Below are 23,030 nucleotides of genomic sequence, written 5' to 3'. Positions count from 1 at the left end.
TATTGATTGTGAAAAGAATTAGTGTAGTAATTAAATTCGGTAGCCATTTAAGGGCGGACTGCTATTAATCTCTATTAGCCCTTTCAGCGCTGTGTGAATTGTCACGCTGTACGGGCGTTTTATTGAGCACACAAGGGGGTTAAATCCTGAAGCTAGGTTATTTGTAAAATGAAATCTCGGATTTCCTTTGCAGGGTGTTGGTTACCCCCCTCCAAGTCCTGAAGATGACCGTACAATAATATAACGGTCAAAACGCCGTCTACGCTACTTTGTGGCTCAATTTGTATTAAGGACACAATACTTATGTTTATGTTGTTCCTTTATCATGATATGTAATGTTTTGGTATGCCACTTGTCTGGTTTGTACGTTCCCCCCCTTTTTTGTATACCAGCATTTTTCGCCTTGAGCACATTTGTACGTTAACTAAATCTTTTTAAGGAATTGTTGATATATGACACAATAAATATGTGATTTTTGATACTAGTACTTTGTTTCAAAGGGCCTCTTTAACCACTCTTTTCATCTCTTTTCTTTTGTTTGTTTATTTCTCTTTCCGAATTGTTGGAAGTATTTTAACTTTAGTGTTTTTTCTCCCTGAACGTATTGTTAGGTGTATTGATTGCTTGTCCCGGTTTCGGGGTTTTTGGACAGCCCCTGTGGTTGTTAATTATCAAACCGAAGAAGGCAACAAGCCCTCTCCATCCTACACATCCATGATCTGGAATCGTATCCCCATAGCCATCAGAACTGCACCAATCCTGCTCCAATTTAGGAAAGGGCCAACGCCACACATTTTAAAGAGCACCCTATCAATATGAAGTAGCAGCCCACTTTCGCTCCTAGATACTATGCCCACCCCTCTCCCATCACGTACTGAATGCATCTTTCCCTCGTCCCCTATACAGTGCTCCGCTATCTTTTGACTAGGTTTGCACTATGTGAATAGTTCACACACATATAAACATACATATATACAAGGTGAAGGGCAAAAACACAGGTACAGGGTTAACACTTAAATAACATTTAATACATTTAAAAAATGTAATGTCGAAATAAATGTTGACAAAATAACAGTACAGACTGATACCAGGTAAATATATAATGGTATACTGAAATTAATAATCCAAAATAATTTGAACCTGAAATTAACAAAGTCAAAATAGTAACACACAATCTTAATAGGTTGAACCAGTGCGAGTATCTAATTTCAGTGTTTTACTTTGCCCACGCCTTAATACATTTGTGAGACTAACTGGGAGACTAACAAATTCTCCCACCTACTCAATTCTAGAGGTAGGCCAATGAGAAATCATCTTTGCTAAACTATTATCTCTTTTTTTTTTACCAGTGACTTATTAAGAGCATGGGGTATTTTAATTATTAAAAACAATTTAAAAAAGATATAAACAAAAAGTTTAGATGAACTAAGTTTTGATTGATACATCTGGTAGAAGATAAAACACTAACAGCAGGGGGACACATCTCATTTAAAAAAAGGGGGGAATGTGGTTTTTAACATAAAATAGTTTTTAAAGTAAAAAGGTGGTGGGGAAACCGCTTTCACTATCTCCCGACTCTTATTGGAGTTTGGAGATTTAACAAAGAACACATACATAAAGGTAAGACAGAAAAATATGAAACTATGCATCAAAGGAGTTGTTGAATATGTAACGCACAAATATGGAGCTGTCTTGCTTCATCAAGCTTTTATGTGCAGCCTAACTTAATAGGAAAATGAATTTTAAAAAAACTCTGAAAATATGAAATAACACCTTGGAAAGAAACTTACCCAGCATCTTGGGCTTCATGGGCTCGAAGTATCGATAACAAGTTATTATGTTGTAGAAATTCACATACAGCTGGGTAACTAGGAAAAAAAAATCACGAGTGAATTTTTAATACTGATCTCTATTATGTAAATTTCAAACATTCAAATGACCAGCAATAGTACAAATGAAACATTCAAGGACAAGGACTCCTGGTCTGAGCACAAAAGGACTCACAATCTTACGGATATACTGGGCAGTGTCATGGAACACGGACAGCCTGCCCTCTTTGAGCACCCGTGATCCAATATGACATTCTGGCATACTGATATGAAGTTGTGCAAATCTGAGAATCGACCTCAGCAGGCTGAGACATGGAATAATATTATAACACAAAGTGGTTCGAAGGATTTCAGTTTCAAAATAAATGTGTTCAAATATTTCCACTTTGTCCTATTTCTTTCAAATGCAATTACTTATGCACCAAACAATGCACATAAGAGCCACTCTTTGTATCAAAACAAATGTATTAATGTCATGACAATACAATGAATGATGCCTACTAGGGCAGACGGCGTAGTATAATAAAGTTGTTCATGTGTGAAAACATATACACATCAAAAGACACGTGGGGTAAGTTGCAACAAACTTCAATACAGAATTTTTAATCTTATTTCCACTAAAGTTCATAACTGACACCAGTGAGATTGTATCGACGTTTCGACTCTGTAGACGAAGCAGGGGTCTCATCAGGACAGAACCGTCTCTGTTAACCTCTAGTGATCTCATCCTATACACCGTACCTGCTTCTATCAAGTGATGATATCCAAAATGTAGGATCTTAATCAACTACAATGCACAGCATAGTTCAACGTTTGTATCCACAGATCTCTGTTTGGATACAGTGTATTGTTACTCGTCTCAATGAGCATGCTCACTGTGAAGCGTTCTAATACATTTGACCCAGATTCCGCAGACTGGATACTCGGGTCTGCACTGTGTGTTCAGATCATCGAATTATGTTAGCCGCTGTGGGAACAGTCGGACAGGCTCCTTATACAATAGCCCATGCTCTAAATTATTTAAAGCAATTCTCCGATATACACAGACAGCACCTTGGCATATAAAATCATCAATGCTGGTCGTAATTCACTTTCTCGCTCAGGAATTTTGATTATTATTAATTGATCAGCCCTTTTAACTTATCAGTCAAGAGCAATACATGCATTATTCCTTCAGACCTGTGATATTCAATTGGGCTTTATTTTCAGTAAGGCATACTCAGAGAATCACTGCTACTCCTGCAGCACCCATAAGTTTCTGCCGGGCTTCCTGTATATGCATTGGCCCACCTTCATTTTCTAGGCATATTTGTTTGTTGCGGCTGGGAAAACCTATCGTACTGGAATGTTACATTAGCTCTTTAGAACTGAATGTAAAACCTTCTACTTTTTGGATAATATATTAAGAAAATTGTGCTATACAAAAAATCATTCTGTCTCAATGTTTGCAAAGCTGAAGAGGGGAGAGCCCCTCATATCTCGAGAGCACTGAACTCACCTAGTATGATCACGCAATACAATATGGTGATGGTATGATTTGTTTTCCAGGGTTCCCTTCTAGCTCATGTGATATATGTCCTGAGACTTCAGACACAATAGACCAGAGGCATTCTCCAGAAAATGATAAAACATAAAATGTGTCCTCCAGAATTATTAGTAATATTTTAGAGGTGGCCCGTGTACTTCACATATCATTTCATTTGGGGAAACCAAACACAAGATACCAGAGGTGGCATTTATTTTAGGGAAAAAAGACCCCAAATGCATTTACTAAACGTGGTGGCAACTAATCAGGTAAGACTATGAGAACTGGACGCTATATTCCAGATAGGCCTTTGAGCATCTCATACAATACCATATAGCCATCCGCAGCTGGGCATAATACTCAATGAGTGGCTTCAATCACCGGGCACAATAAATCAGATGCAGTTTTAAAAGGCAGCAGCGATCCCCCAGGTCAGACAATTAGAATGGACACATTCTAAAGGATCCCATCTGTTATGTACAAAGTACTTTAGGAAAGGCCTTAGCAACAAATGGATACACTCTTTTTTTTTTTTTTAAGAATCTTTATTCGGTGATTAAAAAACACCATAAAAGCACATATATATATACATAGATAAAAGGTCATGAAACATTAATCAAGATCCTTATACAAAGTTAATACAAATAGATATACCGACATATAAGTCCATAAATTTAAAATAGAAAATCCAAAATCTTTCATTCCTAACCCCTAGTCATCCTTAATCGGACCGCAACCTTAATAAAATTCATAATACAACACAAGGTTAGGGGATCAGAGGCTTTTTGCAAAAAGACTAATGCATCCCTGGCATGTTCCTGTTGGGCTTTTTTAAAAATATTTACAAGAAATCTGCGCCTGGGCATTGAAAAATAGGGACAAAGCAAAACAAAATGGAGGGAATCCTGCGGAGACCTGTTGTCGCAGCCGCATGGTCCCTTCTGCTCAATTGATGTGGTGAAACCTGCTGGTGAAGCCAACAAAAAAGGAAGTAAGTTCAGTCTAAAACGGCACATAAGAAATCTATCCTGTGCATTATGCACGAGGTACAGATAAGGCTCCATACCCTCCACACTCTTCACCAGATTATGAGCCCTCACAGTCTTTTTAACTCCTTCAGCCTCAGCTCTGCGTTGGATTTTCCGCTGTAGGAAAATTTCCCCTACTTGTTTCTTGTGCTGGGCTGAAATTGTTGTAGGGTTCGTGAAGAGGTTTCCAAAGCCTAAATCCTCAAGGGTGTTTTTCACGTATTTAAGCCAGGGGATGCGCATACAATTAGTCCTATCTAAGCAGTCCAATAAAATTTCTCTGCTTAGATGCGCATCTGGATTAACCCATATTTTTAGCCAGGCCACAATTGGCCTAAGTTTTAACAGGTCATCCAAGTATGGCCTCCCTAGCTCCCTGTGAGCTATGATTCCAGCGGTGCTGGGTGGTGCCCTCAGGATAGATTTCAGATATTTGTTTTCTTCCTGTTGGATTCTAGTGGTGTTCACAAAGCCCCATACTTCTGCCCCATAGATTACTTTGGAGCATGATACGGAGCAATACAAGTTCATCACCTGTTCCAGGCTCCATCTACCTAGCCTCCTGCCATATCCAGCTATTGCCCCATTAGAGGCAATCATTTTGCTACAACGTTCCGCCACCAAGGAGTTAAACTTCAGAGCGCCGTCAAAGGTTACTCCAAGATAAGCGAACGTTTTGACCTCCTCTAAAATATGGGTGCCTATTGTATAAGTAAATTTAGAGGAAGCTTTTTTGCCGGCCAGGAGCACATAAGATTTACCGAGGTTGACAGATAGATCCAGGGTACTCATGAACTTAACAAACCCATCTATCAGGATTTGTAAGCTTCGGGGTGTACGTGCAAGCAAGACCGCGTCATCTGCGTAAAGCAGAACAGGAATATGCCGCGGCCCGACCCTAGGGGAATCTGCCTTTAAACCCAAAAGAAACTGCTCCAAGTTGTTAATATAAAGGGAAAACAAAAAAGGGGCAAGAATGCAACCTTGTCTGACTCCGCTCTTACATGGAAAAGAGTCAGACAATCCTCCCTCCCTATTAAATCGAACCTTGGCCGTGGTGTCGCTATGCAATTCCCTTAATATGGTAATTAAACCACTCTCAATCCCCATACTTGACATCATGTCCCACAGCTTTCCTCTATTGACGTGGTCAAATGCTGCTGCCAAATCCATGAATCCCATATAAATGGGTTCATCACTGGCCAGAGTATATTTGGCAGTCAGCATATAAAGGTTCAGGCATTGGTCACTAGTGGACCTCCCTGTCCTGAACCCGTATTGAGTGTCCGAGAAGGTGTTATTCTCTTCGGTCCACTCGGACAGTCTGTTAAGGATTGCCCTACCCAAAAGTTTGGCCGATACGTCAATCAGGGAAATAGGCCGATAGCACTTGGGGTCATCCCTATTGCCCTTTTTGAAAATTGGCACAATAATCGCTTTTGACCAAGATGGTGGCAGGCCACAAGAGATAGCAGTATTTATTACCCTGGTCATCAGAGGGGCCCATAGTTCTATATTGCTAAGAAACAGGTCAGGGGGAATCCCATCCGGACCCGGGGCTTTATTTTTAGTCAGACCCTCCATCCCTGCAGTAATCTCCTTAAGAGTAAATACTACCGGGGAAACCTGACTTGGGGTTACCGGTGACTCTACGGGGATACCGGGCTCATAGTTATATAAACCCCTAAAGTGTGTGACCCACTGCTCCGGGAGGATGTTAGCCCCTATGTCCGGGGAATCATTTTCTTGAAAGGTCGGTTTATTAATGATTCTCCAAAAACCCGCAAGATCCTTTCTTTCCCCTGCCTCTCTTAGATCTGCCCATGCTTCTGCCTGCAGGGCAAGTTTCCTCCTTTTAGTCTCTTTTTTGTATTTTTCTCTGCACACCTTGATTTTTTGAGGGTCCCTTGGTTTTAGCTTAAGGCAGCATTTCAACTCCCTCAATGCCTTAGAGCAGTCTTTATCGAACCACCGGGGATTAACCAGGTTACGTATGGGCGCACTGGTCTTAAGTAGGCCATCGATCAGGTTAGCGATCTGGTCAAATGCTTCCAGTAACCTTGATCCCTGGACTTCTAAATCTAGACAGTCATTAATGGCCAGTAGGCCCTTGTCGCCCAAAGTTTTATAAAACTTTACCCCGTCTATTTTGGACCATTTCAGTCTCCTGCCTTGGTCTATGGCCCTCTCCTCAATTGTGTGATGGACTCTGGTTCCAGTACCCACCCTATACGAGAGCACCAAAACAAGAGGGTTGTGGTCGCTGAAGCTGCTCCATTCTATCCCTACACTGATTATTTTATTTATCAGGGATCTCGAGGCCAGAATATAATCTATAATAGATGAGCAACCCCTGCCCTTAAAAGTTGGTGGAAGTGTACCATCCAACTGTGGGTCAATCATATTAATGGTATGCTCTAAATCATACTTAAGCCGAAGCAAACTGAGAGCCGACTCAGTAGGCGTGTGAGAAAAATGCGGCCCCTTCTCCATTGGGCATTGTGACCAATCTGAGTTTACCTTGACCAGTGCCGGACAAAGATGGCAGTTAAAATCTCCCATTAAAAACAGCCCATGAGACTGCCCCTTATTTTGGAATGTTGTTTCCTGTCCCAGCCTATGGTCTAGTTCAGCTAGTAGCGGGGTATGGTTGTTTGCTATCTCAGTGTTATATAAATTAAAAACAGAAAATCTTAGCCCCTTTCCGAGGAACCGAACTGCCTGAATCCCATGTGAATTCCAATCTGGGGAAGACCAGGTGCCTGGGAGGTCTAAATCTACGTAAATGGACAACCCGCCCATTGCTCTCCCTGATCTGGATTTTCGGGCGGGAACAAAGAAACACTTGTACCCCTGTAGGTGACAATTGTTCACCGAGGCCCATGTCTCCTGTACACATATAACATGACATTTTCTAATAAAATCAACCCATTCCTTATTGCTAAATTTGCCCGCTATGCCTGCTACGTTCCAGGAGATCAGTCTCACTCCCTCCCCCCTCCATTCTGAACCCCCCTGTGGCCTTGATGGTATCTCCTGTATTGACCCTTGCGTGGCCAGCCCATGTCCCCCTCCTATACATTCTATGGCTGTAGCCTTAGGTTCAACATACACGGATTTCCCAACACCACTCCGTAGAATTTGCTGAACCTGAGAGCTTTGCTCCACCAACACCTCTGCCACAACGCCCTTTTCCATATAACCCTGGGGGGCATTATCCGTTTGTCAGTCTACCCCCTCTAGATCGTTCAGGCAATTAAACCGATTATAGGTGTGAAAGGGTGGTTCTGGTCGGCCAAATAATGGCCTAGGATTAAAGTCCTGGTGTCTCCCCCTCCTGCCAACCCTCTCCCAGTTGTTATGAATTTGTGGCGGTTGCAATGGGACTGGAGTAATGGGAAAAAAGAAAGACACACGAAGGGTTTGAATGGTGGATTCCCTGGATCTGTTTTTCCCTTGGCATATATAGGACACCGTTTCCGTGTCCCTAAAACTCACCAGTATGCAGTCCCCTGTAATGGATTTATGTGTTCTCCCCACCCATGGCACCCTTCTTACCATTATGATTTCATTATTAAGGTGTATCGGGAGGGGTCTATTTATGTTTAACCACTTAATTACCCTACTTTTCAGGGCACAAAAATCCTCAGTTTCACCTACTTCGAGTGGGGGAACACCCGCCATGACTACAGTAAAATCATTAGTCTCAGGGGGTAGGTTAGGCCTACGTGGTCTCGGGGGAAGCTTCCTTAGAGGGATCAGTGTAGTACTATCTACCGGCTGTGCCGGATGAAGAGGGCCTGAGGGAGGAATGGGCGTGTTAGAGTTAAGGGACTTAGTTGGTGCGGGCTTGGACCTTAAGAGATGTTGCGAGTCCGCCGCATTTGCGGCTTGTGGAGGGACTATGTTTGCTGCACTATTTGGAGGCTGTTGAGGGGCTAATGTGATGGGAGTGGATTCTAGATGCCTTCCCTGAAGACCAGCCGGAATTTTCAGACTACCTAGTGTGGTCTCCAAAATGGTTAGTCTGATCTCAATCTTTTTTATACTCTCGCTAATCGGTAGTAATAGAGACCTTAGCAAGAATTCCAGGTTTCCAAGCGGGACAACTGAGAGGGGAACATTAGCGATATTAATTCCTGTATCTTTTATCGGGGCGGGAGCTAGATCCTCCTGGACAATAGGTTTGGGGTGTGATTCGGCCGGTAATTTCGCTGCTAGTACGGGGGGTTTTGAAGACTTCCCAAAATCCAAATGAGAGATTTTGGGTTTGCTCCTTCCCTGGGCTCCCTTCGATTTCCTCCTACGTTTGTTAGGAGGGGGCCCAAGTACTCCTTGCGCGGTGGCTGGCTTGGGTTGAGCTTTCCTAGCCTTAGGGGCTGGGGGAAGTTGGGAGACTAAATCAATGGTCACCCTAGTAGGGCTTAGACTGGTGGCTGGAACTATACTCATGGCTGCAACTGGTGAAGTGTTCATACAATCCCTCAGCAGGAGTGGGACATCATCTATTAGGGACAACTCCTCCCTGGGCATGGTGGATTGGTCTCCAAGGGGGGTGTTTTCCAAGTTATCTATTGAGCGTCTCCGTTCTGCCCTTAACCGGGACAGGTTACACTCTTTGTCCCCCTCCCCCCCCGCCCGGGAGAAATAATTCTCTAGGGTCTTACTTTTAACACCTCCCTGCTTCAATGGGGTACTCTCCTTTGCTGGGGACGGCATAGTGATAAGTGATGGGTTATATTCGGCAGGGGGCTATAACAGTGAATAGGACCAGGGGTCGAATACACGACCTAAGAGGGTAGGCCCAGCCCGGCCCACTCCGGCCTGTGACGGCCTTGGACGGTCCCGCCCTTGTCCCGAGCTTCTCCCGGCTCGCTCCCGCACGCTCCCGCTTAGCGGGTAGTAAAGACAATTTTATACTTCTAGTGCGGCTAGCCAATAGGATGGAGGACAGGGGGGTGTGTCCAGCGGGGAGAGCAGCCCAGGTGTAATCAATGGGCGCGCAGGGGCTCCTGGACACTGGAGTCCCTGCCTGCTCGCAGCCCCGCCGACACTCTGCCCTGCCCGCTCCTCCTCGATGGTGATGTCAGGCCCACACAGTCAAGCGCCTCCAGCAACACGGCGCTGCGGGACCCGCGAAGCGGGTCCGGCGAGGTAGTTTCCAAAAATCCGCGCCTACAGCACTTGCAGCTGCAGCGACCTCAGAAGCAGGGGATCCTCAGGAAGCAGTTCAAAGACGATTTGCCAGTGGTGTCCAAAGACCAGCGACCAACTCGCCGTCAGGGTAAGGGTTCCAATGTTAAGCTGTGGGTGCCGGCTTTTCAAACAAACAGACAGGCGGGGGGCGTGTCCAGCGGGGAGAGCAGCCCAGGTGTAATCAATGGGCGCGCAGGGGCTCCTGGACACTGGAGTCCCTGCCTGCTCGCAGCCCCGCCGACACTCTGCCCTGCCCGCTCCTCCTCGATGGTGATGTCAGGCCCACACAGTCAAGCGCCTCCAGCCACACGGTGCTGCCAAAAATCCGCGCCTACAGCACTTGCAGCTGCAGCGACCTCAGAAGCAGGGTATCCTCAGGAAGCAGTTCAAAGACGATTTGCCAGTGGGGTCCAAAGACCAGCGACCAACTCGCCGTCAGGGTAAGGGTTCCAATGTTAAGCTGTGGGTGCCGGCTTTTCAAACAAACAGACAGGCGGGGGGGGGGCGTGTCCAGCGGGGAGAGCAGCCCAGGTGTAATCAATGGGCGCGCAGGGGCTCCTGGACACTGGAGTCCCTGCCTGCTCGCAGCCCCGCCGACACTCTGCCCTGCCCGCTCCTCCTCGATGGTGATGTCAGGCCCACACAGTCAAGCGCCTCCAGCCACACGGCGCTGCGGGACCCGCGAAGCGGGTCCGGCGAGGTAGTTTCCAAAAATCCGCGCCTACAGCACTTGCAGCTGCAGCGACCTCAGAAGCAGGGGATCCTCAGGAAGCAGTTCAAAGACGATTTGCCAGTGGGGTCCAAAGACCAGCGACCAACTCGCCGTCAGGGTATGGATACACTCACTATTTATATAACGGACTTCTTTTTCTTCTGTGTCTCTCCCTGCCCATCTCAACATTCTGTCTGCCCTTCCTTAGGCCTCGTCATTTTGTTTTCCTACTCTTGGAACATGTAATACCCTCAAACATGTTCTACGACAAGGGAAGCTTGATAATATGTGTGTGCTGATCTCCTACTTGTTCTGTGTGTGAAGGAAACCTACTTTGCAGCAGCAGTCTGGGCTGTATTTGCGCCTGTGTTTTAGGGAGGCTTGGGTTGCTTCTGCTTTTTTCAGCGTGTGTTAGAGTTTGGTAAAATCTCTTTTCTACACAAATGCAAAAACAATTTTTGGGGCATTTTTAGAGCTTCTAGGCCACAGCCCCCAAAATATTCTTTTCATCTTTACTTGCCCAGCTTTACACAAAGTCAGTAGTGGCACTGAAGCTCGCTGTTGCGCACAACCAGTGCTTAGCTCAAAGTCTAAAATGTCGCCATCTAGTGCTAATGTGGAAAGGAATTTCTTGTTGCAACAAGCTCTACCGCTCTTGGCAAGTAGGAAATAGTGGCATGTAGGACTGACGTTGTCTAGGTGGAGTTAAAAATTCATTCTTTGACATTATATCCTACAGAAGCCTCAATCAAAGACAGTGTTTGAACATCATGAAATGAAATGCAATGCAACTCATGTCTCGTCTTTGTGCACAGCTGTAGTGCATATACACTGAGGAAAGAGTGCAGACTACGTGCAGCCGGAGTTGCAGGAGCTGCGCAGCGAATGAACATGTGCTGCATTCAGTTGCAGCATATCTTCTATCCACTGCAGGAGAATGAGAGGCCTTCACGCGCAATGCACTGCAGAAACATATGATACCTTCACAGCATAGTCCCTGCACACGGCAGGAACAAGCATACCATGCTTCCAGGTGCTGCACAGTAGGCTCCTTCTTTATCCCAACTGCAGCACCTGTGACCCACAGGTGCAAGAACTGCCTTAAATCCAAAGTGCAGCACTACCTGCGATATTGAGCATACGTGCCTTATCCTCACTCCTCTCGAGACCTCAGCACGTGACCGTGTACTACAGAACGGCAGGACCCACCACCCTCTATATCCGGTCAACGGATCCTTCTGCACCTTTGTGGAGCCTGCCTGTGCCATCACCTGTCTCTGTGTGCACAGAAGGGGAAGAAACTAAGTATTTTGTAAGTATATACATTTAAAGAGATTGCATGTGTCAAGGCCAACCCCGCCTCATTCCACATCTCTCCCTCATTTCTTTACAGATTTTCTTCAAACTCTAGCCTCACTTTCCTGTCTGTTTTCCATCTGTTTATTCGTTCTTCTGAAGGCCTTTTTCCCCTTTTGCTAATTATAGCAATTCCTGTATGTCATCTGGGCCACAGCAAACTCCTCACTCCTCACATACATACTGTGTATGCGATGGCACAGTCGTGTTATTGATGGTGGAAGTGGGTCTCATCCATCTATGATTTAAGATCACAAGGACCACCTCTGAGACTGCAAGGCCACTCCTATTTGTACGGCCAGATGGAGCCGAGCTGCAGCACAGCATGCACACAGAGATGAGACAGCGTGCAAACAGGCCATGTGGGTAACACCGCAGGGCTGACATGGGACTTCATAGTCCATGATCTGCTGAGGGGCAGACAGTTAAAGGGGTGGCAACAGAGTTACACCCATGCATGCCGACTTTGACTTACTGCTGTATGTGCCGGGGAGGTGCCCTCTCTTTTAGTCACAGGTCAATGATTCCAAGATACTGCTGAAACCTCAACCATTTCAGTCTGTGCCCTTCGTACCCAGAATAACAGGCAATCCAAGATCAGACATCCACTTTCTCTCTTCTGCTTCAGAAAGGAGCAGAAAACCCTTTAAGGAACACCGCTTCCACCAGCAAGCATACAGCAAACTGTACTAAGAGACTCTACCCCCTTCCAATTTTATGTATTTTTTGTAATCAGGAATTGCCATTTCCTCGACTTTGCATGTTAGTTTACGGCCTCCAGCTAATTAAAGACTTTTTAAAGTTAATTAACAAAGAACATAAACATAAAAACCAGAGCGAAATGGTCACACAAAGCCAGATTGTATCACACGGTTATTAAGCAGCACTCAGGTAAGCATGGACACTGGATGTACTGTATACACGTGTATGTGCAACTGATTGGCTGAATTATTGATTCCAGAGCAAACTTACATTTTGGAAACCGGCTAACTTTGCAACAATTTGAGCTTTAAGGAATAGGGTCGAAATTTGGCAGACACCTGATCCCTGCAATTAGATTTCCTACTTTCAGATTTTTTATAGAACAGTCAAGGAGAGGCAAGATTATATACTGGCGATCCGATATTAGCATTTTCAATTTTTTGCAATTTTAAGTCCCAGGGAATGCTTGCCTTCGGCTGTAGCAAGAACTGCTGAATTCTAGTGCACCAAGGTAACCTGGAGATCGAATTTTAATCATACCAGGGCATCTTTTGATTTGGCATAAATTCGTAGGGTAGATTGTTAGACATTTAATTTACAACATAAAAGCAGATAAGTTTCAAATGTATGTTATGTTTGTCTATGTCTTACCTAATTTCTATGTTTGAGGCAGATCACGAATCTGTATGAAAATTTGGCAGGTGCTTGGTTGGTGCAGTCAACTATGATGCTTCTACTCAAACGTCATGCTGAATTGTTATTTTGGGTAAAGGGGCAGCAAAGTTATTGAGTTGATCCGAAATTAGAATTTCACAAGTGGATTTTTGTTCTCGATTACCAAAAAAAACAGCTGAACACATATCCCAAATCTGGCATGAATAACTTTAGTGACTATCGTTTTGGTTTGCTTTAACACGATTTACGATGTAATGATTTGAGCTCCCCCCACCTTCAACCAGGCAATATGCAAGTTTGAACTTTCGCAAACATTCCTGCAAATCCACCCAGAAAGCATGCTACTTCCCAGAAGCCCATGCACAACAGGTTCTGGGACTGGCTGTAAACGCACAGGTAAGAGCCACTCTACGCACTCCGCGCCGTTCGTGCAAAGCCAATGGTTGTGCAAAACTATGTTGGGACAGATTAAAGGAAGCGAGCGAAGGCCATGCCCTTTCTCGTGTAATTGCTGCCGACAGCCTTTTACCATGGAACAACTTATGTCATAACTAAACAGCAATTTGTTTAAACAAGGGACAACTGTGGTTGTTTATTAAAATCAGAAAGTAATGTGGTTATTAAACAAATTCATACGAATGTGCCGAAAGAAAGTTACAAAAAAGTTAAGTCGAGTAGGTTTATGATCCAAATTCGTGGACCACTTAAAAAAGTTAAGTCGAGTAGGTTTATGATCCAAATTCGTGGACCACTGATCCAAATTCGTGGACCACTTTTGTCTCCTGAAGCCGGCCTGAATGGAACGGGTGGGAGGGGACAACAGAAGCCGCGCCGAGAAGGGGCATGTGGGTAGAGAAGATGGAACGCTCAGAAGGGGAGGGTGGGTGGAGAAGATGTAACGCGCACAAGGGGAGGGTGGGTGGAGAAGTTGTAATGCGTACAATGGGAGGGAGGGCGGGGAAGATGTAACACGCACAATGGGAGGGAGGGCGGGGAAGATGTAACTCGCAAAATGGGAGGGAGGGCGGGGAAGATGTAACTCGCACAATGGGAGGGAGGGCGGGAAAGATGTAACGCGCAGAAGGGGAGGGAGGGCGGGAAAGATGTAACGCGCAGAAGGGGAGGGAGGGCGGGAAAGATGTAACGCGCAGAAGGGGAGGGTGGGAGGGAAAGACGTAACGCGCAGAAGGGGAGGGTGGGCAGGAAAGATGTAACGCGCAGAAGGGGCGGGTCAAAATTGAACGCGCAGAAGGGATGGGTGGGTGGAGAACATGCAACGCGCAGAAGGATAGGGTGTGCGGAAAGATGGAACGTGCAGAAGGGGAGGGTGGGTGCTTGAGATGCAAGGCGCAGAAGGGGAGGGTCAAGATGCAAGGCGCAGAAGGGGAGGGTGGGTGGGTCAAGATGCAAGGCGCAGAAGGGGAGGGTGGGTGGGTCAAGATGCAAGGCGCAGAAGGGGAGGGTGGGTGGGTCAAGATGCAAGGCGCAGAAGGGGAGGGTGGGTGGGTCAAGATGCAAGGCGCAGAAGGGGAGGGTGGGTGGGTCGAGATGCAAGGCGCAGAAGGGGAGGGTGGGTGGGTAAGATGCAAGGCGCAGAAGGGGAGGGTGGGTGGGTAAGATGCAACACGCAGAAGGGGAGGGTGGGTGGGTAAGATGCAACGCGCAGAAGGGGAGGGTGGGTGGGTAAGATGCAATGCGCAGAAGGGGAGGGTGGGTGTCTAAGATGCAACGCGCAGAAGGGGAGGGTGGGTGGGTAAGATGCAACGCGCAGAAGGGGAGGGTGGGTGGATAAGATGCAACGCGCCGAATGGGAGGGTGGGTGGGTAATATGCAACACGTAGAAGGGGAGGGTTTGTGGGTAAGATGCAACACGCAGAAGGGGAGGGTAGATTTTTGAAGATGGGGAGGGTGGGTGGGGAAGATGGAACGCACAGAAGGGGAGGGTCGCTGGGGAAGATGGATTGCGAAGAAGGGGAGGGTGGGCGGGGAAGATGGATTGCGAAGAAGGGGAGGGTGGGCGGGGAAGATGGAACGCGAAGAAGGGGAGGGTGGGCGGGGAAGATGGAACGCGAAGAAGGGGAGGGTGGGCGGGGAAGATGGAACGCGAAGAAGGGGAGGGTGGGCGGGGAAGATGGAACGCGAAGAAGGGGAGGGTGGGCGGGGAAGATGGAACGCGAAGAAGGGGAGGGTGGGAAGATGGAACGCGCAGAAGGGAGGGAGGGTGGGTTGGGAAGATGGAACACGTAGAAGGGGAGGGTTTGTGGGGAAGATGGAACGCGCAGAAGGGGAGGGTGGGTCGGGAAGATGGAACGCGCAGAAGGTGAGGGTGGGTGGGGAAGATGGTTCGCGCAGAAGGGGAGGGTGGGTGGGGAAGATGGAACTCGCAGAAGGGGAGGGTGGGTGGGGAAGATGGAACTTGCAGAAGGGGAGGGTGGGTGGGGAAGATGGAACTCGCAGAAGGGGAGGGTGGGTGGGATAGATGGAACGCGCAGAAGGGGAGGGTGGGTGGGATAGATGGAACGCGCAGAAGGGGAGGGTGGGTGGGGAAGATGGAACACGCAGAAGGGGAGGGTGGGTGGGGAAGATGGAATGCGCAGAAGGGGAGGGTGGGGGGGTAAGATGGAACGAGCAGAAGGGGTGGGTGGGTGGGAAAGATGGAACGTGCAGAAGGGGAGGGTGGGTGGGGAAGATGGAACGTGCAGAAGGGGAGGGTGGGTGGGGAAGATGGAACGTGCAGAAGGGGAGGGTGGGTGGGGAAGATGGAACGTGCAGAAGGGGAGGGTGGGTGGGGAAGATGGAACGTGCAGAAGGGGAGGGTGGGTGGGGAAGATGGAACGTGCAGAAGGGGAGGGTGGGTGGGGAAGATGGAACGTGCAGAAGGGGAGGGTGGGTGGGGAAGATGGAACGTGCAGAAGGGGAGGGTGGGTGGGGAAGATGGAACGCGCAGAAGGGGAGGGTGGGTGGGGAAGATGGAACGCGCAGAAGGGGAGGGTGGGTGGGTGGGGAAGATGGAACGCGCAGAAGGAACACACAGAAGGGGAGGGTGGGTGGCGCAGAAGGAACACACAGAAGGGGAGGGTGGGTGGGGCAGAAGGAACACGCAGAAGGGGAGGGTGGGTGGGGAAGATGGAACACGCAGAAGGGGAGGGTGGGTGGGGAAGATGGAACACGCAGAAGGGGAGGGTGGGTGGGGAAGATGGAACACGCAGAAGGGGAGGGTGGGTGGGGAAGATGGAACACGCAGAAGGGGAGGGTGGGTGGGGAAGATGGAACACGCAGAAGGGGAGGGTGGGTGGGGAAGATGGAACACGCAGAAGGGGAGGGTGGGTGGGGAAGATGGAGCGCGCAGAAAGGGAGGGTGGGAGGGGAAGATGGAGCGCGCATAAGGGGAGGGTGGGAGGGGAAGATGGAGGTCGCAGAAAGGGTGGGTGGGAGGGGAAGATGGAGCGCGCAGAAAGGGTGGGAGGGGAAGATGGGAGCGTACAGAAAGGGTGGGTGGGTGGGTAAGATGCAACGCGCAGAAGGGGAGGGTGGGTGGGTAAGATGCAACGCGCAGAAGGGGAGGGTGGGTGGGTAAGATGCAACGCGCAGAAGGGGAGGGTGGGTGGATAAGATGCAACGCGCAGAAGGGGAGGGTGGGTGGGTAAGATGCAACACGTAGAAGGGGAGGGTTTGTGGGTAAGATGCAACACGCAGAAGGGGAGGGTGGATTTTTGAAGATGGGGAGGGTGGGTGGGACTTTGAAGATGGGGAGGAGGGTCTTTTAAGATGGGGAGGGTGGGCGGGGAAGATGGAACGCACAGAAGGGGAGGGTCGCTGGGAAGATGGATTGCGAAGAAGGGGAGGGTGGGCGGGGAAGATGGAACGCGAAGAAGGGGAGGGTGGGCGGGGAAGATGGAACGCGAACAAGGGGAGGGTGGGCGGGGAAGATGGAATGCGAACAAGGGGAGGGTGGGCGGGGAAGATGGAACGCGAAGAAGGGGAGGGTGGGCGGGGAAGATGGAACGCGAAGGCTGAGCACGCACACCGGGTGGGTGGGGAAGACGGAGCACGCAGACAGGGCGGGTGGGTGGGGAAAACTGAGCACGCAGAAGGGGCGGGCGGGAGGGGAAAACTGAGCACGCAGAAGGGGCGGGCGGGAGGGGAAAACTGAGCACGCAGAAGGGGCGGGTGGGAGGGGAAAACTGAGCACGCAGAAGGGGCGGGTGGGAGGGGAAAACTAAGCACGCAGAAGGGGCGGGTGGGAGGGGAAAACTAAGCACGCAGAAGGGGCGGGTGGGAGGGGAAAACTAAGCACGCAGAAGGGGCGGGTGGGAGGGGAAAACTGAGCACGCAGAAGGGGTGGGTGGGAGGGGAGGACGGAGCACGCAAAAGGGGTTGGTGGGAGGGAAAATGGAGCAGGCAGTAGGGGCTGGTGGGAGGGGAAGACGGAGTACGCATAAGGGGTGGGAGGGGAAGACGGAGCGTGCAGAAGGCGTGAGTGGGAGGGGGAAGAAACAGAATAGAAGAGTGACAATGAATGCCAACAACGGTAAGCAATGGGTGGGCTCCCAAGTCCTTTACTGTAAACAATACCCCTTACAGCAACAGTGCATGATGTGTCAGATGGTAAAATCTAAGGAACACAACAGAAATTGTTAATAGGAAGACTGCAGTCACCAAAATATTAGTTTCCACATTACAAATTAACATTTTTGCTTTTTCAGTTAAACATACGTGTGTGTGTGTGTATATATATATATATATATATATATATATATATATATATATATATATATATATATATATCAAGAACCATTCAATCCTTTCTTGTTCCAAAAGATTGCGCCAAGCCCCACTTGGTGTGAACAATAAGCCACGCCCACGCCCACTGAGGGCGGCAGTTTTCAATCAATAAAGATGTTGACAAACGGAGGTGAGCTGAATGTGTGCTCCTGCCTTGTCCCCTGGATGAAGAGGCAGTGTGGACTCGAAACGAGTCGGGATTCATGTAATGTTTTGGAGATGGGAAGATGGGAAGTGTAAGCTACGAGAGGCCAACATGCTGGATAGCATAGATGACGGGAGTGACCTCCCGAAGCACAAGAGCTTTTTGGTGGTGAAGATTTCATAGACGGCTGTTCTTGGCCGTTGGGAGGAGCACCGCTCTGATCACAGGTACGATACTGTGAGGCAGAGATGCCGCGGTGGAGAACTGCTCTTCGCCTTCCGGTACGACGTCTGAGTCAAAAGCACAGCTTCATTATCCCGATTCTCCTTTGCTACTTAAGGATATTAATGGACTATATATTTCAATGCAGGAGCATACAACGTACTATAGGGAGTGTGGAACTTACCTCACGGACTGCAATTACCATCATGCCCGATGGTGTGAACAATAAGCCACGCCCACTGAGGGCGGCAGTTTTCAATCAATAAATATGTTGAAAAACGGAGGTGAGCTGAATCTGTGCTCCTGCCTTGTCCCCTGGATGAAGAGGCGGTGTGGCCTCGAAACGCGTTGGGATTCATGTAATGTTTTGGAGATGGGAAGTGTAAGCTATGAGAGGCCAACATGCTGGATAGCACAGACGACGGGAGTGACCTCCCGAAGCGCAAGAGCTTTTTGGTGGTGATTATATATATATATATATATATATATATATATATATATATATATACACACACACACACACACACACACATATATATGTACATATATAAATATATGAATAACCTAATAACCTACTGGCAGTAGCCAGTAGGTAGTTATAGTTAGGACTAACTTTGGCATCGCTTGACGAATCTTCCAGAAAGTTTCATAACATATATTTTAGTTGGTACAGCTGCGGTGTTGAAAGTTTCCAGGAGATCCATCAAGCGAGGGGTGAGAAAAAATGGGGGGGGGGGGGGGTGGGGGAGAATGATTTTTCCCATGCATTTTCCCATAGGTGCTTTGAACACAGCTAAACAGTTTATCACCAAATTTGGCAGAAGGGTAGATTTTTTTACGGAGCTCGCACTTTTGATGATTTGGTGTAAATCCATTAAGTAATTTACGAGGTATTCAAGGAAAAATGTATAGATATATTGGGACGGGGATCATCTGCGAATCGATCCGCGGATCCACGTGCCAAAGAAAGAATCTCATTGGCTTGCCGCAACCTGACAGAGAAGTTGCAGCCACCATTTTTTTTAAATCGGGAAACGGTGCCCGGGGCTGAAAGTTCAGCTGTAATGTTCATGAAGGGGTCAGGGTAGAGGTACCCTGACCCCATGGGTATGTTGGAGGGGTCCCAGATGGACCCATAAAGGCCAATAATTTACCTTATAACGTTTTTTTCTCTATCACTCACGAACCCACACAGCTCCTCACACACCCACTCAAAAACCCACACCCACCCACACAACTATTCACACACCCACTTACAGACCCATAAAGCCACACACACACACACACACATAACAACTCACATACCCAGTCACAGACCCATACAGCCACTCACAAAGTCACTCAGCGACCTATACAGCCACACACACACCCACTCTGAAACGTTAGAGGTTACAATTCAGAAATTCATTTTTTTTTAAAAAACCTTCAAAATACGCACACACAAAAACAAAGGTTACATGGGCGTTATAGTTAAGAAATAGAATAAAGAAAACCTTAGAAAGTTACTGGAAAAAAGAAATGTTACAGGGACATTATAGTTAGGCTCAGATTACACTCGTACAAACCCAACGATATTCATAAGTTGTAGTCACCCGAGCTACCTATAAGTCACGCCCCTGCTGTACATTGATTATGACTTCACATTTTATGGAATAACAATTTTTATTTGTTTATACGTTAGCACAGCAGCAAAATATTCCGAAAGATCGATAATCAATAGCCAACATTGGTATTAGCAGTCTTATGAGTTTGACACAGCTGAATTCCAACAACCCGGGGGCAGGCAGCGAAGACAGTGGGCTACAATGGGCTACTTATCCAAGAATTTGCATTGTTATCTCAGTCCCTTTGAGCCGTGCCTTGTGAAACGTAAGGGGAGAGAAAACATTTAACTGGGCTTAATGACACAGGCAAAGAACCATCGGAAAACAAAGCGAAGAAAAAAAGAGGAAAAGATGCAGGAAGAACCTGCTAAAAGACAATTCCCCCTCCCAACCCTCCCGTCTCCTCCGCACCTTTAGAAGTATTTTATCATACCTCCCGCAGGGTCACTTGGCACTCTTTATCAGTTCTTTAGGGGCTTTGAGTGTTGGGCAGTGTCAGTGAGTCGTAGAATTTTTAAGAGCTTGGAGCAAGTCACTTCTCTGAACTTCTTGCTGAGGATAATGATAAATGGAGCCCACAGTTCAAGGCATACGTCCGCTTTGTTGTCTGCCACCAAAGTTAGTTGCTCCATTCCCAATACCCCCCACAGCCCTCTAAGCCAAGCGATGTGGTCCGGGACCTGCTCGGTGCCCCAGTGGGCCAACAGCACTAGACGTGCGGCGTTCAGGGCTAATGCTATCTGTTTCCCTCTCATGGCGTGCAGGGGAAAGATCAGACAAATGGGGAGGCCTAGCAAGATGTAGGCAGGGAAACGTGGGATATCTGTGTCAAAGGCTTAATTTAGGTCTTGGAGTATTAAATCCCAATATCTCACTAACTTGGGGCAATGCCAAAGTAGGTGCACTAGTGAGGCAGTCTGTTCACATCCCCGCCAGCAGTGGGCCGGGCGGTCTTTGTTCCAATGATTTAGTCGGCCGGAGTTAAATAACAGTACGTAGCTACCTTGTATGCTGCTTCTGCACCTGGAATGTCGTGTGCTGTATGGTGTGATCTGTAATAGATGTCCTGCCACTCTTTGTTTGTAAGGGGTCTGCCTATTTCTTCCTCCCATCTTATTTGCCCTTTGGTTTTCAAGGGAGCGGTGCCTGCTGAGAGGAAAGCGTATAGTTCTGTTGTGATGCTTTTGTCATCGTCCTTAGTAAACGTTACAAAGGACGATGACAAAAGTCTCACTTTTCGAACTGGGTCAGCTGGCGCAAGGCCCCATGTCTCATCTCTGGAGAGGTCACCCAGTGCATGCTTGATGATACATGTAGTGATCAGAAGCGGGGATTGCGTAGTCTACCAGAAGCTAGTCGTAGGGAATAATTCCTCCCTTCTCAAGCCACTGCTGAAAAGACTCAGATTTACACCCCGACGGAAATTCTGGATTGTCAATCAGCGGGTCAACAGGGAGGGAAAGGAGATGAGCCCGTTACGAATCACAGTGGTATCCCAGACCCTCAGGGTTGTCGCCGTGACAGGAGAGGAGTACAGCCCCCATGCCCTATGTGAATGTGGAAGCCAAATCCCACACCAGATATTTATTCCTATCATTTGATACATGAACAGCCAGTGTTTCTCTGAGAGGGGATGATTCCACTCCAGGATGAAGCGTAACTGGGATGCTTGTAATTACTTTGGTACTACCGGGACCCATAGCCCCCCTCCGGCTTTAGTCTTTATTAAATGTGAAAAACAAAGTTGCGGTTGCTTCCCAACCCAGATTAAACGGTTTATGGTGTGTTGAAGATTCTGCAGCACCCCTTCATGCCTTAAGATGATACGGAAAGGGTGACCCCAGGCATAGGGAATCTTGGCTTTCTGCAGATGTTCTGTGACGGGGCAGAAATCCCTAATTTTCTGGAGGGTGATCCTGGAGAGATCTTGGAAGAAGGTCGGGGAGTGGCCTTTGAAGTGAACTGGGTATGAGTCCCTGGCTTTCCTGAGGAAGTCTTCTTTAATATGGAAGTAGTGGACACAAACCAGAATGTCAGGTGGGGTCCTTTTCCTGGTGTTTCAGAGCCCACCCTCTGCACCCGGTCCTGTTGTAGCGTAGAAGTCTGCGTAGATTGGGGCCCTCTGCTTTGGTTGACACACCTCTTATTCTTATGTTGTTCCTCCTATATCTGTTCTCCAGGTCTTCATTGTGCGCTTGAAGGTCTAGTTGTTGATCTTTCAACCTTAAGACCTCTTGCTGGAGCCAAACTACATCGGCTTGATTCTCCGTCTATGAGCTCAGCCACCCTCTCTCCTACTCCGTCCACATCCCGGCGTACCTCTCGGAGATCAGAGGCAATTTCTGTTTTCATCGCCTGTAGGTCTGTGCACAGGGAGGACAATCATGATTCAATGTATGCTTTGGTGATTGGGCCCTCCCCCTCGTCTGAGTCCAGCCAGGTTTCCATTCTTTGAGTCAAGGGTGTATCCTCTGACCCTAAGTTGCCTGTTTTCCCGAACAGTTCTTTGAGGGATCGCTCCTTCTTTGCCTGGACCTGGCCATAACGTCCAGTTTTGTGGTCTTGGTTTTCGCTAGGGGTGTTGTTCGAGGTGCTCCCACAGTCCTGGCAGCTAGCTGCGTCTTTGGGCCCGTACGTGAATGCTGTCTCTTCTTCGTGTCCTAACTCGGGCCTGTCTCTAGTGGGGGGAAGAGGGGCTCAGGTTCATTTCAGGATGTAATGTGATTGAGGGAGCGGTAGCAGCGTTCAACAGAGCTCTTTGTTCAGACTGGGCCTGCAGGGACCCTCCGCTCCAAGCTCCGCTGTCCCCCCATGCCCTGCCTCCGCTGATAAGTTACTCCAAGAAGGCAGCCGACCGCTCATGCCCCGCTTGCGGCATCTAGTCTGGGATAGGCACGGGCTACTCCGCGTCGTACAGCTGTACCCTCCGTCTGGGGCCGTCCTACCCTTTGTCTTGATAGGCCTCTGCTCCCGCCTTTACTGGAACAATATCAGACTGGTAATCGTTGGGCCCTTATCAAGGAGGAGGTGAGAAGATGGGCCTACCTCTGATTCCGCAGTGCTCTCACGCGCCTTGCATTTTTCCTGGCTGCCACCACCGAGGAACCTCACAGGCTTAGGCAGTTCTGTGCACGTGTGCGTCCAAGGGGCTTCAGTTGCAGGGTTCTGAACTGTCCGCTTCTCCGCTCAGGGAATACTCGCTGCTGAGGGGGAAGGATCCTTGCTCAGAGCCTTCAGGTGCTCCTCCTGTG

General features: G+C 48.1%; 1 protein-coding gene across 7 annotated transcripts in view; it reads right to left on the bottom strand.

Moving 5' to 3' along the window:
• PPP3CA (protein phosphatase 3 catalytic subunit alpha) overlaps nt 1–23,030 on the bottom strand; it is a 665,570-nt gene that overhangs the window by 134,276 nt on the left and 508,264 nt on the right. For all 7 annotated transcript variants that reach the window (XM_078676076.1, XM_078676079.1, XM_078676081.1 and 4 more), the window contains exon 7: nt 1,791–1,868. In XM_078676076.1, coding sequence (XP_078532202.1) covers nt 1,791–1,868 — 78 coding nt within the window. The remainder of the gene's footprint in view (nt 1–1,790; nt 1,869–23,030) is intronic.

The sequence above is a fragment of the Lissotriton helveticus genome, chromosome 2_1 (genome assembly GCF_964261635.1).
Source record: "Lissotriton helveticus chromosome 2_1, aLisHel1.1, whole genome shotgun sequence".
Classification (NCBI taxonomy): Eukaryota; Metazoa; Chordata; class Amphibia; order Caudata; family Salamandridae; genus Lissotriton; species Lissotriton helveticus.
The sequence above is the reverse complement of the archived record's forward strand: the minus strand, read 5'-3'. Positions and strand labels throughout refer to the sequence as shown.